Source organism: Lynx rufus, unplaced genomic scaffold, assembly GCF_022079265.1.
Source record: "Lynx rufus isolate CCGP_SWC_20201006 ecotype Redwood Valley unplaced genomic scaffold, mLynRuf1.p SCAF_1, whole genome shotgun sequence".
Taxonomy (NCBI): Eukaryota; Metazoa; Chordata; class Mammalia; order Carnivora; family Felidae; genus Lynx; species Lynx rufus.
Window position 1 is genome coordinate 231,346,543 of NW_025814823.1, and position 12,939 is coordinate 231,359,481.

Genomic DNA, 12,939 nt, shown 5'->3' on the forward strand with positions numbered 1-12,939 from the left:
GAGTGTGCATGGCCATATAGAAACTTTCCAATGGGTGGTGCCTGGCATTTATCCTCAGGCATCTGGGACTGGTGAGGCTGGACACGCCCATGCATATGCATGTGAGCGCACACACACACACAAACACGCATGCACGTACACACATGCATACACAAACGTGTTCACGGCGGGAGCAAATGTTAGAAAGGACAAGCGGCCATCTGTACTGATGTTGCCATTCTCTGCATAGTCCTCATTCACTGCTCTTCATTTTGGTAACAATTGTGGGAAATTAAATGCATCCATGCTCTGGAGTTATGAGCGAGAATATCCATTGAGTGCTTTTTATTTTTTTTTTAATGTTTATTTATCTCAGTTTTGTGAGAGAACGCGAGCAGAGGAGGGGCAGAGAGAGAGTGAGAGAGAATCCCAAGCAGGCTCAACGCTGTCAGTTCAGAATCATGAACGGTGAGATCATGGCCTAAGCCAAAATTAAGACTTGGATGCTTAACCGACTGAGCCACCCAGGCATCCCTTGAACGCTTTTGATGTGCCCACCTTGGTTTTGGGTGCTGAGCATGGGGTGGGCAAACTGGACAAGGTCTCTCCTCTTTTGGGGCTCGCACTCAACCAGTGCTAGTCAGAGGAGACAGACAGCTGACACCCAGAAGATGGATGAGGGATTCTGGAGGAGGATGAGGTGCCGTGAAGACAAAGGGATGAGAGTCACGTACCTAACTGGCTGCTTCAGATCTGGTGGGCAGGGGAGGCCCTATGGAAAAGCTGGTTCCACAATAAGGATTCTGGGGGAATAATCTGGAGGAAACAGTTCCAGGTGGAGGGAATGGCTAATGCTAAGACCCAAAGGGAAGAATTGGCTTATCACACTCGAGGAGTATCAGAAAGGCCAGGGTGGCCAGACAGGCCACGAGAGATGAGCTCCTAGAGGCGGGCACAGCCCCCATCACACAGGGCCTGGGAGGCCACATGTGCTGGGGGTTGCATTTGGCCACATGTAAAGACACCAACCACAGGGACTTGATCTAAATGGTCTGGAAGCGGGTCCATTGCTCTGCGGAGCCCCCGCCCCCCACACACCCGACCAAGAACCTCAAGCCCGTGTATTCTGCCACCCTGAGCACATGGCATTCATGCCCTTAGTTGCCTCACGGTTGCAATAGGATTGCTCTGCTTTGCACCTGCTGTCTGAATTCGAGCAGTGTGAGCCACGAGGTCAACACGAGAAAGAGCAGTTTTCACACTAAACGTGCAAAATTTTGCCACAAATCTCCCAACAAACCTCCACTTACATTTCCATGGCAGAACGTGCCCTCCCCTAGCTGCAAGGGAGGCTGGGAAAAACTCAGACGGTTTTTTTCCAAGCCAAGTTCCTTACACAACCACATTTTCTTCAGTAGTAATGCTATTGACTAGGCAGGTACCCCACACCGTAGTCCGGATGCTATTCTAGGTGGAAAGGTATTTGGGGCTAGGTGCGAGAATCAGGAATGCTGCTTTGAACATGTAAAACTAGACATGACTATCACTCCAGAGTGTTCCAGTCAGCGTAGTCCCAGAACAGGCCTCAGGGCAGCCCAGTGGGGCCACCAAGGTCCTTGAGTAGCTTGACTCCCTCGTCAGAAGCCTCCTTCTTTTACCCTAGCAATGCCACATGCCCCTGAAGACGTCATCACTCTTCACATGCAGCTTTATGTCCCACTAGGGGCAAAAATGCTGCCAATTAAACTATAACACAGTGTTTTCTAGAATTATTTTATACTTCTTAGAAACGGTTCTTTCAGAATTATTAAGACGTGAGTCTTTACATAGCACTCATGCACATACATAAAAAGGAAAATCTTCATACAATTAATTGGTTAGGTATCCTTAAAGGTTCTTTCCATTCAGGATCCATATCCAGAGTGTCTGTGGATTTTCTCACTGTTCCATTTAGAGTGTTAGTGATGGCTCACCTCTTAAAAAGAGCGCTCCGCTGTTTATTTCGGATTTTCTTCTAAGCTGCTGACACCTGTCTGCGAGTTTTGATGTGAATGAATGTAAAAGAATGACAACTACATCACGACGGCCGCCTGGCCAACAACTATGTTGCTATTAATGCTATTGAAATGTGGGGAGAAAGCCCCAGTGGGTAGAACATGCATATGTGCTGTGATGCACACTTGGGCAGCGTTGGGTTAGGCACCCAGAGGTCAAGGAGACAGTGGGAGTCTGAAGCTTAGTGGAGAAACAGGGGTAGAGAAATGGGTTTGCAGATTTGTTATCCGTAAGTAAATGAATGACAGTCATACCCATGGGCCTGCATGTTGCCATAACGCAAGATCCAGACAGAAGGCTAATGATAAGCCTTAGAATATTCAAACGTCTATAAATCTAGAAGAAAAGCCAACACACCTAACAGAGTTAGGAGGAGGCTAAGGAGGAGAGGGACGGTCAGCCAGGTCAATGCTGACAGGCCAAGTAGGATGAGATGGAAAGGTGAGCACCGGATTGGGCAGCATGGAGGTCATAAGTAACCTTGATAAAAGAACCATGCCTGTTTGAGGGTAACCTCGGGGGCAGCTGGATTGGACTGGGCTGAGGGGTAAAGGGGGAGTGAGGTGTTTAACCTCTTTGCTCAGTTGTATTGCCAAGGGTAGGATGTACAGCCAAGAGAGACGGTGGTATTTCCTTTCCTGAAGCCACTGGGCATGTTTGAACGCTAATTCGGCAAGGCGGGATGGATGGTGCAGGAGAGGATACCTGCAATTGCAAAGCGCTTGAGAAGGCGGGAGTGATGCGAAGCAGGGCACGAAGGCTAAGGATCAGCTTTGGACAGAACCCAGATCCATCGCAACAGCACGCCGGGGGGCACAGAGGCAGCAGCGCAAGAACTCAGTCCTGGTCCCTGGCTTCACAGCGCTGTGTTTCTCCTGGGGGCTGCGGGGGGCACTCCCAAATGCAGGGTCTTTGAGCAAATCCCTGCAATCCTCAGGCTCCTAGTCGGTCCCACGTGGGGTCTCATTTCCGCACATAATTAGTCGCTCCAAGTGTGAGCTGGGTGTGCACACCTGGCCGCGGGCCGGTTCCCAGACAACCTGCATCACCCCCTGCGCGCGCCACCCCGGCGGCAGTTTCCGCACCTCCGTCACCGCCCCTCCGGCGGGGGGGCGGGGTGAAGCGCGGCGCGAGAAGGGGCCACCCTCCCGCTGGGCCCTTCCGATCTCCTGCCGGAGTCTGTGCCAGCGTCAGCCCCGCCTCCTCTAACCGCAAACACCCCACCCTCACCCTCCTTCTTCCTCCGGCGCCCGCGGCCTCAGCTTCCAACGTGGCGCTGCCAGCCGCGCATGCTCAGTGCACAGAGTGGGAGGGAGGGGCCGGGGCCGGCTGGGCGGGGCCGGGCGCAGTGACGACAACGCGCAGCCGCGGGCAAGGGGGACGCGCCACGTCGGCGCGCGGCGGCCGCGCCCCCTCCCGGCGACCGCTGTTGCTGCCTCCGTGCGCGGCCCCGCCGCCCCCCGCGCGCGCCTCCCTCGCAGCCCGGCGCTCAAGCTCGCGCGCGCCCCTCTCCCGGCTCGCGAGCCCGCCGTGGTCGCCGTCGCAGCCCCTCGAACGCGCGGTCGCATCATGTCTTCGCCTCCCGAGGGGAAGCTAGAGACGAAAGCCGGACATCCGCCCGCCGGTACTGACTCGTTCCCACTTTTCTCTCCCGCCGCGGGGCGCGAGGGCGGGCTCGAACCTGCGGACGCGGGGCGCGGAGAGGGCGCCGGGCGGGGGCGTCCGCCCCGGCTGCGGGGTGCGGGGTGCGGGGGCCGCTCGGGGGCTCCGCTCGGGCTCCGAGGGCCCCCGGCTTCGCCAGCCCGTGGGAGTTGCATGCAAATCAGAATGATTGGAAGAAAGTCGCTTGCACAACTTCCCCCGAGAAAGTTGGGGCCGAGTGCGTACTTAGAAGGGACAGACAGATGTCTTAGGAAAACGGGCAGCCGGAACGCTGAAAAGTCCATGTGTGTCGTGTCGTGGTGACGATTAATTGTAGGCTGACAGCATTTCGTGCGGATAAAAGAACTAGAGAAGCGGAAATAATTTTTATCATTAATCACTCAGTGTGATTCCCCCCTCCCCTTCCCGACTTTCTTTCGCATCCAGCTTTTTCTTAAAAGTTTTTCCTCGGACTTTTTTTGTTGTTGTTGCAAATCCTGAACTTATGAGCCAAGGAAGTTAATTAAATCCAGGATAAAGAGTCAGCTTTCTCGAGAAAACAAAAAACAAAAAAAAAAAACGAATCTAAGCAGACTTTTTAAGTTCCTAGGGCCCACCTCTTCCCTCTCGGAGCAGGGTTCCCGTTTGTTCTTTCGACTCTGTCCAAATGGGTCGCTGTCTCTGGAATGACAATCGATCCATATGGAAGGACACAGGGAGAGACTCAAAGGCTACCGGCGCCTCTGTGTGTGTGGGTCTTTCAGAGTCTAAACTGTACACGTTAGTGTTATGAACTCAGCCTTCTAGTAACAGAAGCCTTAGGGAAACGTGGCTGCTTTCTGTGCCCCATTTGGGCCCATTCTTGTTCCAGTAGAGTCGCCTAATCGCCATCTGCTGTCCTCACGTTAGGACACTAAGTGTCTGCCCCAACAGGGGCAACAGAGCAGTTTTTCAATAAGGTGCATTCCAGAGTAGGTAATATTTTTCACTGGTGAAAAAAGCTCTCAACAACAGGAAAGCTAACTGGCACTAGGGAAGAAAAATGGCTGACTGCCGTGCGGGGACTTAGGAGGCGTGGGATTTGGGGACGACAGGCTTTGGGGCCATTTGTATTGCATTAGTTACAAAAAACAGGACCTCAGAGGGATTTCTTTTAAAGATAACTCTGACCTTGGATTCCTCCTGCTAGGGGTCCACGTCCAGCTGCCTGCTCACCTGGGCAGTTCTGCAGGAAGGAACCCCTCCGGTTGCAGTCATGTCCTTGGACTATGTGGCATTAGTCTGCCCATGGCTCCCCTGTCCCGGGGGAATGAGTGGCATTAAAGCGTATCTGTTGGAATGATACCAAATCCACGTAGCAGTAACTGAATTGCATGGAGAGACATATCCATGTGGAGATTTTTAAGATCAGAGGTATAAACTGTACATTGTTAACTCCCTGGGAGAAATTTCTTAAAGGACTCTGATTTTCTGTGAATTGTGAACAGCTAGGCTTTGCGAATTACGAACTGAATGGCTTATTTATGCCCTGAGGTGCAAGGAACCAACTTTTGTGCTGGTGAGCAGTGAACCTGGGGTTCTAAGTTTTGAGGCCTGTCACTTCTCTGGGGCTTACTTTTCCTAATCTTTGAAATGGGAGGGTTGGGCCAGCTGACCTTCCTCTGGGAAAGCCCAGGACACTCTTCAGCTCAGTCCCTTCCATCCATCAGGATCAGAGCCAAAGGGCGTTTAACCCCACAGGTAAATTCAAGTGACTTCAGGACAGGTCCTTCAGCTTTTGGGTTCCCAGTCAAGAAGGAGCTGCTTAGGGATCTGTCACTGTTATTCTGCATTTTCTGAGACTGGTCACTCTTGGCCAGAGTCGGAGGAAGGGCCTGGCATCCTGGCCCAGGGGCGCAGGTTAGAAAGGGGCCTTTTGCTTTCTACGGCTTGGCTTGCGGTATTTTGTTTCCCAGTAGTGCCCCTCAGCGCACTCTCCCAGATCACAGAGTTCTCTGCAGGGAAGCTCAGGGTCTGCTTGCTTACTCCGGCCAGAGAGTAGGAAGCTCTGCAGAGTAGATGTTATTAAAAAATTTAAAAAGAGGGGCGCCTGGGTGGCGCAGTCGGTTAAGCGTCCGACTTCAGCCAGGTCACGATCTCGCGGTCCGTGAGTTCGAGCCCCGCGTCGGGCTCTGGGCTGATGGCTCAGAGCCTGGAGCCCGTTTCCGATTCTGTGTCTCCCTCTCTCTCTGCCCCTCGCCCGTTCATGCTCTGTCTCTCTCTGTCCCAAAAATAAATAAACGTTGAAAAAAAAATTAAAAAAAAAAATTTAAAAAGAAAGAGAGAGAGAGAGAGAGAGAAAAAGAAAAGAAAGACCTGCTATAATAAAGAATAATCATCAAAGATAGCCAAGAGCACCGTTCATAAATCAAATAACAACCTTAAAAACTTTAGGAACCCTCTCATTAAGTGCTTAAGTTGGATGACAAAGACTTGTGCCTACATCCTCAATCAGAAACAATAAAATTCTCTCCCATGACTGTCTTCATGTTCTTTTGTGTTTTCTCGTTATTGCTGTCTGCACCAGGGACCCTCCTGTGCATCCCTATGACATTCCGTTTCCTTACTGTCACACTTACGTGCGCCCATCTGCCTCTCTTCTCCTTGCTTCTGCCTGGGACTTACTGAGATCTCCATCCCCGGGGGCTGGCACAGTGTCAGGCACAAAATAATAAATAGCTCCCTAGTGAGTTTCTCCCAAGCCGAGCCTCTTCTCACCTCTCACTTTCCCCAGACAGAGCATGCAGGATGCACAAGGTCCCTGAACTTCTGAGCTACCTCCAGTGAGTCGTAGTGATGCAGGGAGGCTGTGAGCCAGTTTAGGTAGCATCTTAGCAGCGGAAGTAGTAACCAGCCTGTGCTGAGTGTTACCGTGTGCCAGTGGTTCCCTCCACCCTTCTAAATTCTTGGCTGAGCACCCTCCTACTGCTCACAAAAGACAGACTGACAAGAGAAAAACAAACAGAAGTTTGGTAACACGTATGCCTCCTGTACTTATGGGAGAGACCAAGGAAAACGGAGTAGCTCCCCAAAGTGGCGCAAACCACCACCTTAAATACCAGCTTCGGGGCAAGACTGGTGGAGGCATCACCTCCCAGGCTGCAGTGCTCCTGTCATCCTGGCCGGGCCCTTGGCAAAAGTAATGAAGTCTTAATGATTGGAGACCCCGCCACTGCTCTCAGCTACAAAGTATCTGCGGAGAAATGGGCTGAGACCGGTCGTTTTATGAGCATTCTTGCAAATACAGATTAGCAAAGTTAGAATTAGCGAGGTTCTGTTGCATCACACAGCAAGACCAGTGCGCCACGGCAGAAAGGAGAACGTAATTATCAGACACACTATTACTCATTTCTGCCTGTCTTCGGGAGTTTGTGGCAGCGACGTGGATAAAATCTCACTCTTCAATACATTTTGCTGGCCCCGTTCCCCTCCATCTCCCAGGGTAGCCAAAACCATATGTCAGTAAAGTTCTCGTAAATCTATGGGATAGCTTTGAGCGTTACTAATTTTACATATGGTTTTCTTTGAAAAGTAGACTTCCCATCCGTTCTAGAACTGAGTCGTACGGAAACATAAACACGACTGTTTTTAAAGTAAAACGGGAAGTAGACTACTTTTTTTAGTAACTTCACGATAATTGAATTCTTTGTTACATCAATCACTCAAATGTGAGTTAAGGATGCATTTAAAAGATTGTGGGTGATGGTTCTCCCTAAATCATCTCCAGAAGGTTTTTCATGTTACCGAGGCCAGTGTATTGCTAGCAATGAAAGACTAATTTGTCTTTTATTGTATTAAAGCATAAAGCCACAGATTTGCCGAGCTTGCCCCCAGTGTCCTCAACCCAGTCACTGATTAACGCTGGAAGAGTACAGGGAAGAGGTCTGCCTTCTCTCCTGACATGCCAAGAAAAAGAAAAAAAAAAAAAAAAAAAAAAAAAAGACCCTTCTAGTCACTGCATTTTTTTTCAGACGCTTCAAGTTGGGGTGGAACGCAGCATTTCTAAAACACAGTTTAGGTTTCACTTTGCTCTTCAGGACTTTGCTTCGTGCTCTGTGTATGTTCCTTCCATTCAGGACGACGCCCCATGCATTCGTGCTTGGTTCGGGACATGCTTTCCCCTTCCCCGCTTGGGGAATCTTTGTGTTTATATAGGGAACACTCACTATTCTATCAAGTACTGTATTAGTCCCAGTTATATTAAAAGTATGAAGTATTAATTACAGTTCTATCAGTAAGTCCAATAGTGCTCACTGCCCTAACAGACACCCCAGAATCCCGGGCTAAACTGGTCGAGGTTTGTTTCCCTTTTGGGCAGGCGGCCTCCTACAAGGAGCAAGTGCAGGGGCCGGGGCCCCCGCTGGCATGGCCTGTGCGGAGGGGACAGTGGGTGTAGGTCATGGTGTGGGGGCTTACGGTCACACCTGTGACTGCCACGTGTCACTGCATCACTTTTCTTTGGCTGCTGTAGCCAGCCTTGGCCAGAACCCAGTTCAGTGGCTCCAGCCCACCTGCAAGGGCAGCTGGGATGGGGAGCGAACCCCTAGCCTTATGCTCCAGTCCAGCCTTATGTTCCAGTTGCTGGTGCCAGGTTTCTCTGCTGGGCTTCCAGGCTCGGACCCTATCCTCCCTGCACTTTTAGGGACTGGCTTCCCTAAACTGAAGGATACCCGTGTGGCTGCCCCCACCCCCTCCTCAGCTTTGGCCCAGGCTGCCCAGCAGGGTCCCCATCCTGGTCCAGTCACCGTGCAGTTTGTCCTTTGGGTCACGGCCCCGTTGCAGAATGGAGCGCGCACGGCTGTAGAGGGCAGCCTGGCCTGTCTAGGTCTGATCCAGAGCTCCAAGGCCCTGGCCGTCACGCCATGACCCTGAACTTCATTTCCACCCCTGCAAAGTGACCGGATTGCCCTGTATAATGTCAGGGCCTTGCCACCTTCATCTTCGATTCTAAGCACAGAATAGCAGTTTCCCTCCATTCTTCCTCTGCTCTCTTAGGGATCAAACCATCAGGGGTAAGTTTGGAAATTTTTCAGGGGCTCATTTTTTAGCACAAGTCATTGCTTCCCCCCCCACACACTCCCCCCCCCCCCACCCTGCCGCCTGTGGACCTGGAAGCCCCTGTCAGGACTGCTGGCCAGTGAGTTCTCCGTGCCCGCTCCTGGGGAGCTGCTAACTGCCGTGGACCTTGCTCCTTTGCCCCCATCTCCACCTGACCTCCCAGCCCTGGGGGGCGGGGTGGGGGCCCGGCTCACCTGCCCTGCCTGAGATTATTGGGTTTGCTCCTAACCTACAGCTTCCGGCTGGCTTCTGGTCTGGTTTCTTTTCTTCCCACCTGAACGGTTCTGGGACCCTCGCACCCCTTCTTTTTGCTGGACTAGCTTTCCCTCGAATAACATTTCAGCGGCTCTTGTCAGGTAAGAACAAAGGTGCGGTACACTTTTCACGATGTGCTGGGACACCTGCAGTTAGTGCTTTGGGGATATTTGTGTGAAACGGGGGCTGAGACGGGAGTAATCCTAGGGAGAGCCTTCTCGTCCCCCTGCCCGACTTCCAGCTGTGGGGCCCTCTAGCCTGCTACTGAGCAGGGATAGAGAAAGCCACCAGCGACCCCCTTACAGCCAGCACACCCTGACCCCTGAGGGGATGCCCCGGCCACAGGAGAATGTGCTCAATATGTCCCCCCTGGCAAAGTCTGACCAAGGAAGATGCTTTCCCCCCTCCCTTTACCCCTTAGGCAGGAAGCTCTCTGCAGAGAGCTTTGAAGGTCAAACTCATGGTCTTCCCCAGCCTGGTGGCAGTAATCAGAGCCTGCCCGGGCCATCACTGTGTCTTTCTATACGGTCTGTGATGCTCTCTGTATTCTGGAAGGTCCAAGCAGAGAAAGGCCTGCAGGGTGCGGTTAAGGGCACAGGCCTCAGGGCCGGATCCAGCTCTGTGCTGGCTCGGCCCGCCGGCTCCCCCCGCCTCACCCTCGGGATCCACCCCGCGGTACCTGTGAGGTGGGAGATCACGAGGCCAGTGGTGAGAACGGTGCCTGCACATAGCCGTATGGTGAAATGGCGAGGAAGAGTGAAGCTGAAGAATGAGCCGGGATCTGATTCCCCGGAAGCTTCCACACTTAGATGGTGATACACTGACAACGGTCCTGCTGTTGGGTAACTGACCACATCAGCGGAGCGCTTTACAGGGTGTCTCCCCCATCCCCCATCCCCCATCCCCACAAGCCTGGACCTTCATCCCGTCTTACATCTTAGGTGACTGTCATGAGGGAAAGGACAGCACCGAGGACACAGGCTGTGGAGGTCTAAGTACTAGATGCTGAGGGTTAAAACCCATTTAATAGGAGCAGCTACCGGCCGAACCCTCGCCACGTGCCAGGCACTGGGGGAGCCGTGTCACATGGGCTAAGTCATTTAGTCCTCTGCACCCCCTGCTGGGAGAGCACGGTCTCCCCTTCCTCCCAGACGGAGCACCCCGAGCCACAGAGAACGGCAGCAACACACACACGTGCGAAGAGACGTGCGTGTGCACGCACACACCCGGGCAGAGCCAGGACTGGAACCCAGGGATCTGACTCCAGGATCATGCCCCTGACGTGCGCACAGCGCTTCTAAGAGGCATCTGGGATTCTTTCATTTGAGAGAAATTCCGAGTTCTTTTTTTCCTAATGTCTCCTAAAAATACTCACATTTGCAAAGATTTCTGCAAAAATCACTCTGGCCTTTGCATTTTTTACAAATGAGGAGTTCTAGTGACGGCGATAAAACAGCCACAATAAATGCTGTCGTAGATTTTGGCGGTTATCGCCAGTTGAAATGAATCTGTCTCGGTGTTGAGTTATTATTATTATTGCCACTTTTTATTCCTGCATTAATCACCACACACGCTGTGAGGGATTGATGAAGTTCATTGTTTTTATAAACCAAATTAAATGAAGTGCTAACGGGGGTGGGGGGTGACTGAGCCTTGACGTGTAGTGACTTCGACAGAGCCATGGAGCTTTGGGCTGGCTTATTTCAAATGTCGACTGGACCTTCATGGGCGGCTTCCTTTGTATGGTTATACAGCCCTTTTCACTTTCGTCCATTTCTAGAACATATCTGTGAGCTGTAGTTTCAAAGTGTTATGTCTGCCAAGTTGACACGATTCAGGCATTGTTTTTTAAACGGGCCTGAGTATTAGTCACCTCCAGCTGCTGTAACAAAATCCCACAGGTGGGATTTCATTTTCTCAAAGTGCTTGGAGACCGGAGGGCTAAGATCAAGGTGCTGGCGGGTTTCTCCTGAGGCCTCTCTCCTGGGCTTGCAGACCGCTGTCTTCTTGCTGTGTCCTCGTGTGACTTTTTCTCTGTGGCGGCATCCCCAGCGTCCTTTCTTTCTCTTAGACGGACACCAGCCCTGTTGGATTAGGACCCACCCGAACAGCCTCATTTTAACTTCCTCACCTCTTTAAAGGCCCTATCTGCAACTACATTCTGAGGTGACAGGGCTGAGGGCTTCAACATGTGAACTCGGGGGACACAACACAGCCCATAGTACCTTTGATCAATTTCTAATGGGTGTGGGCGAAGGGTGGGATATATGGGGAGGAAATGAATTTTAAAAAACTTTAAAGGGCGCCCGGGTGGCTCAGTGAAGCATCTGACTTCGGCTTAGGTCATGATCTCACGGTTTGTGGGTTCGAGCCCCACGTCGGGGTCTGTGCTAGCAGCTCAGAGCCTGGAGCCTGCTTCTGATTCTGTGTTTCCCTCTCTCTCTGTTCCTCCCCTGCTCATTCTCTGTCTCTCTGTGTCTCTCAAAAATAAATAAACTTTATTTTTTTTTAATTTTTTTTAATGTTTATTTTTTGAGAGAGAGATTGACAGAGTGTGAGCAGGGGAGGGTCAGAGAGAGAGGGAGACACAGAATCCGGAGCAGGCTCCAGGCTCTGAGCTGTTAGCACAGAGCCCGACTCGGGGCCTGAACTCACAAACCGTGAGAACATGACCTGAGCCGAAGTCAGGCACTCAACCGACTGAGCCACCCAGGCACCCTAAAAATAAATAAACTTTAAAAAAATTTTTTAGAAAAACAAAACTTTTAGGGGGACAATTCTTACAGCCCCCTTTAGCCAAAAACATAACTCTCTGATCTTACATTTCAATAGAGTAGAAAATTATCTTAACATGTTACAGAATTTTCTTTCAGTTTCTGTTTCTTAAGGTTTGACAGACTACTCAACCTGGAATATTGTGATAAGCCACCTGCAGTGGTGTTTTTGCTTGCTTTCCTTTCATAAAAAAAAAAAAAAAAAATCTGAGCCCAAAGTGAGGGAGATCCCCAGGAACCACACCCGAAGAAGAAACAAATTCAGAACAGTTAGCATGAGCCTTGGGCCCACATGAGGCAGGTGGTGGTTTCTCTTCCTCTTTGTATAAGGACATCAGTATGTTGGATTAGGGCCCACCCCACCAGGCTCATTTAACCCAAGACCCAACATAAAATGGGGTGCTCAGAGGTCAAACCTGTGGAGCAAAGGAGAAGCCCATATGCCCAGCAGCACAACGGGATGGTGGGGAACCGCTCTCCTTCAGCCTGGGCTCCGGTGGGGGAGAAGAAGTCTCCGTAAGAACGTGTAAACGCAGGCCTGCCTTTACAGGGGCTAGGAGTTCAAAGCTACAGCTTGGCAGTCCCTGTTCTGAGAAATCTGATGTAAAAAGGATTTCCGGGTGCCTGTACCGGTTTCACAAAAGTGTACAACATCTTTCCGAAGGGAGGCCGCCTGCGCCCCAGGCCCCAGAGGCCCCCACAGACAAAGCCATTCTGAAGGAGAGCTCATAATGTACAATCACCGGAATGAGCATGACAGTCAGCAGACAAAACTCGCAGTGGGATTAGACTCCCAAGGACCTCAGATCATACAGTAATTGAATGCACAATGACACGAGTGTGCCTAAAACGATGGCACACAGAAAAGACTTAAAAACACAAGACACACAAAAGACCCTATCAAGTAAAAGACGGGGTGAATTGGAAATGCCCTAGAAGTGAAAAATAAAATGATTGAAATAAAAATCGACAGATGGGCTCAGGGTGCCTGGGTGGCTGTGTCGGTTAAGCATCCGACTTCGGCTCAGGTCATGATCTCACGGTCTGTGAGTTCGAGCCCCGCGTCGGGCTCTGTGCTAATGGCTCGGAGCCTGGAGCCTGCTCTGGATTCTGCGTCTCCCTCTCTTTCTGCCCTTCC

General features: G+C 51.4%; 1 protein-coding gene across 1 annotated transcript in view; it reads left to right on the forward strand.

The window, feature by feature from the left end:
* Positions 1–3,487: 3,487 nt before the first annotated feature.
* DAP (death associated protein) overlaps positions 3,488–12,939 on the forward strand; it is a 63,959-nt gene continuing 54,507 nt past the window's right edge. The window contains exon 1 of the mRNA XM_047094048.1: positions 3,488–3,658. Within this exon, the coding sequence (XP_046950004.1) occupies positions 3,604–3,658 (55 nt within the window). The 5' untranslated portion in view covers positions 3,488–3,603. The remainder of the gene's footprint in view (positions 3,659–12,939) is intronic.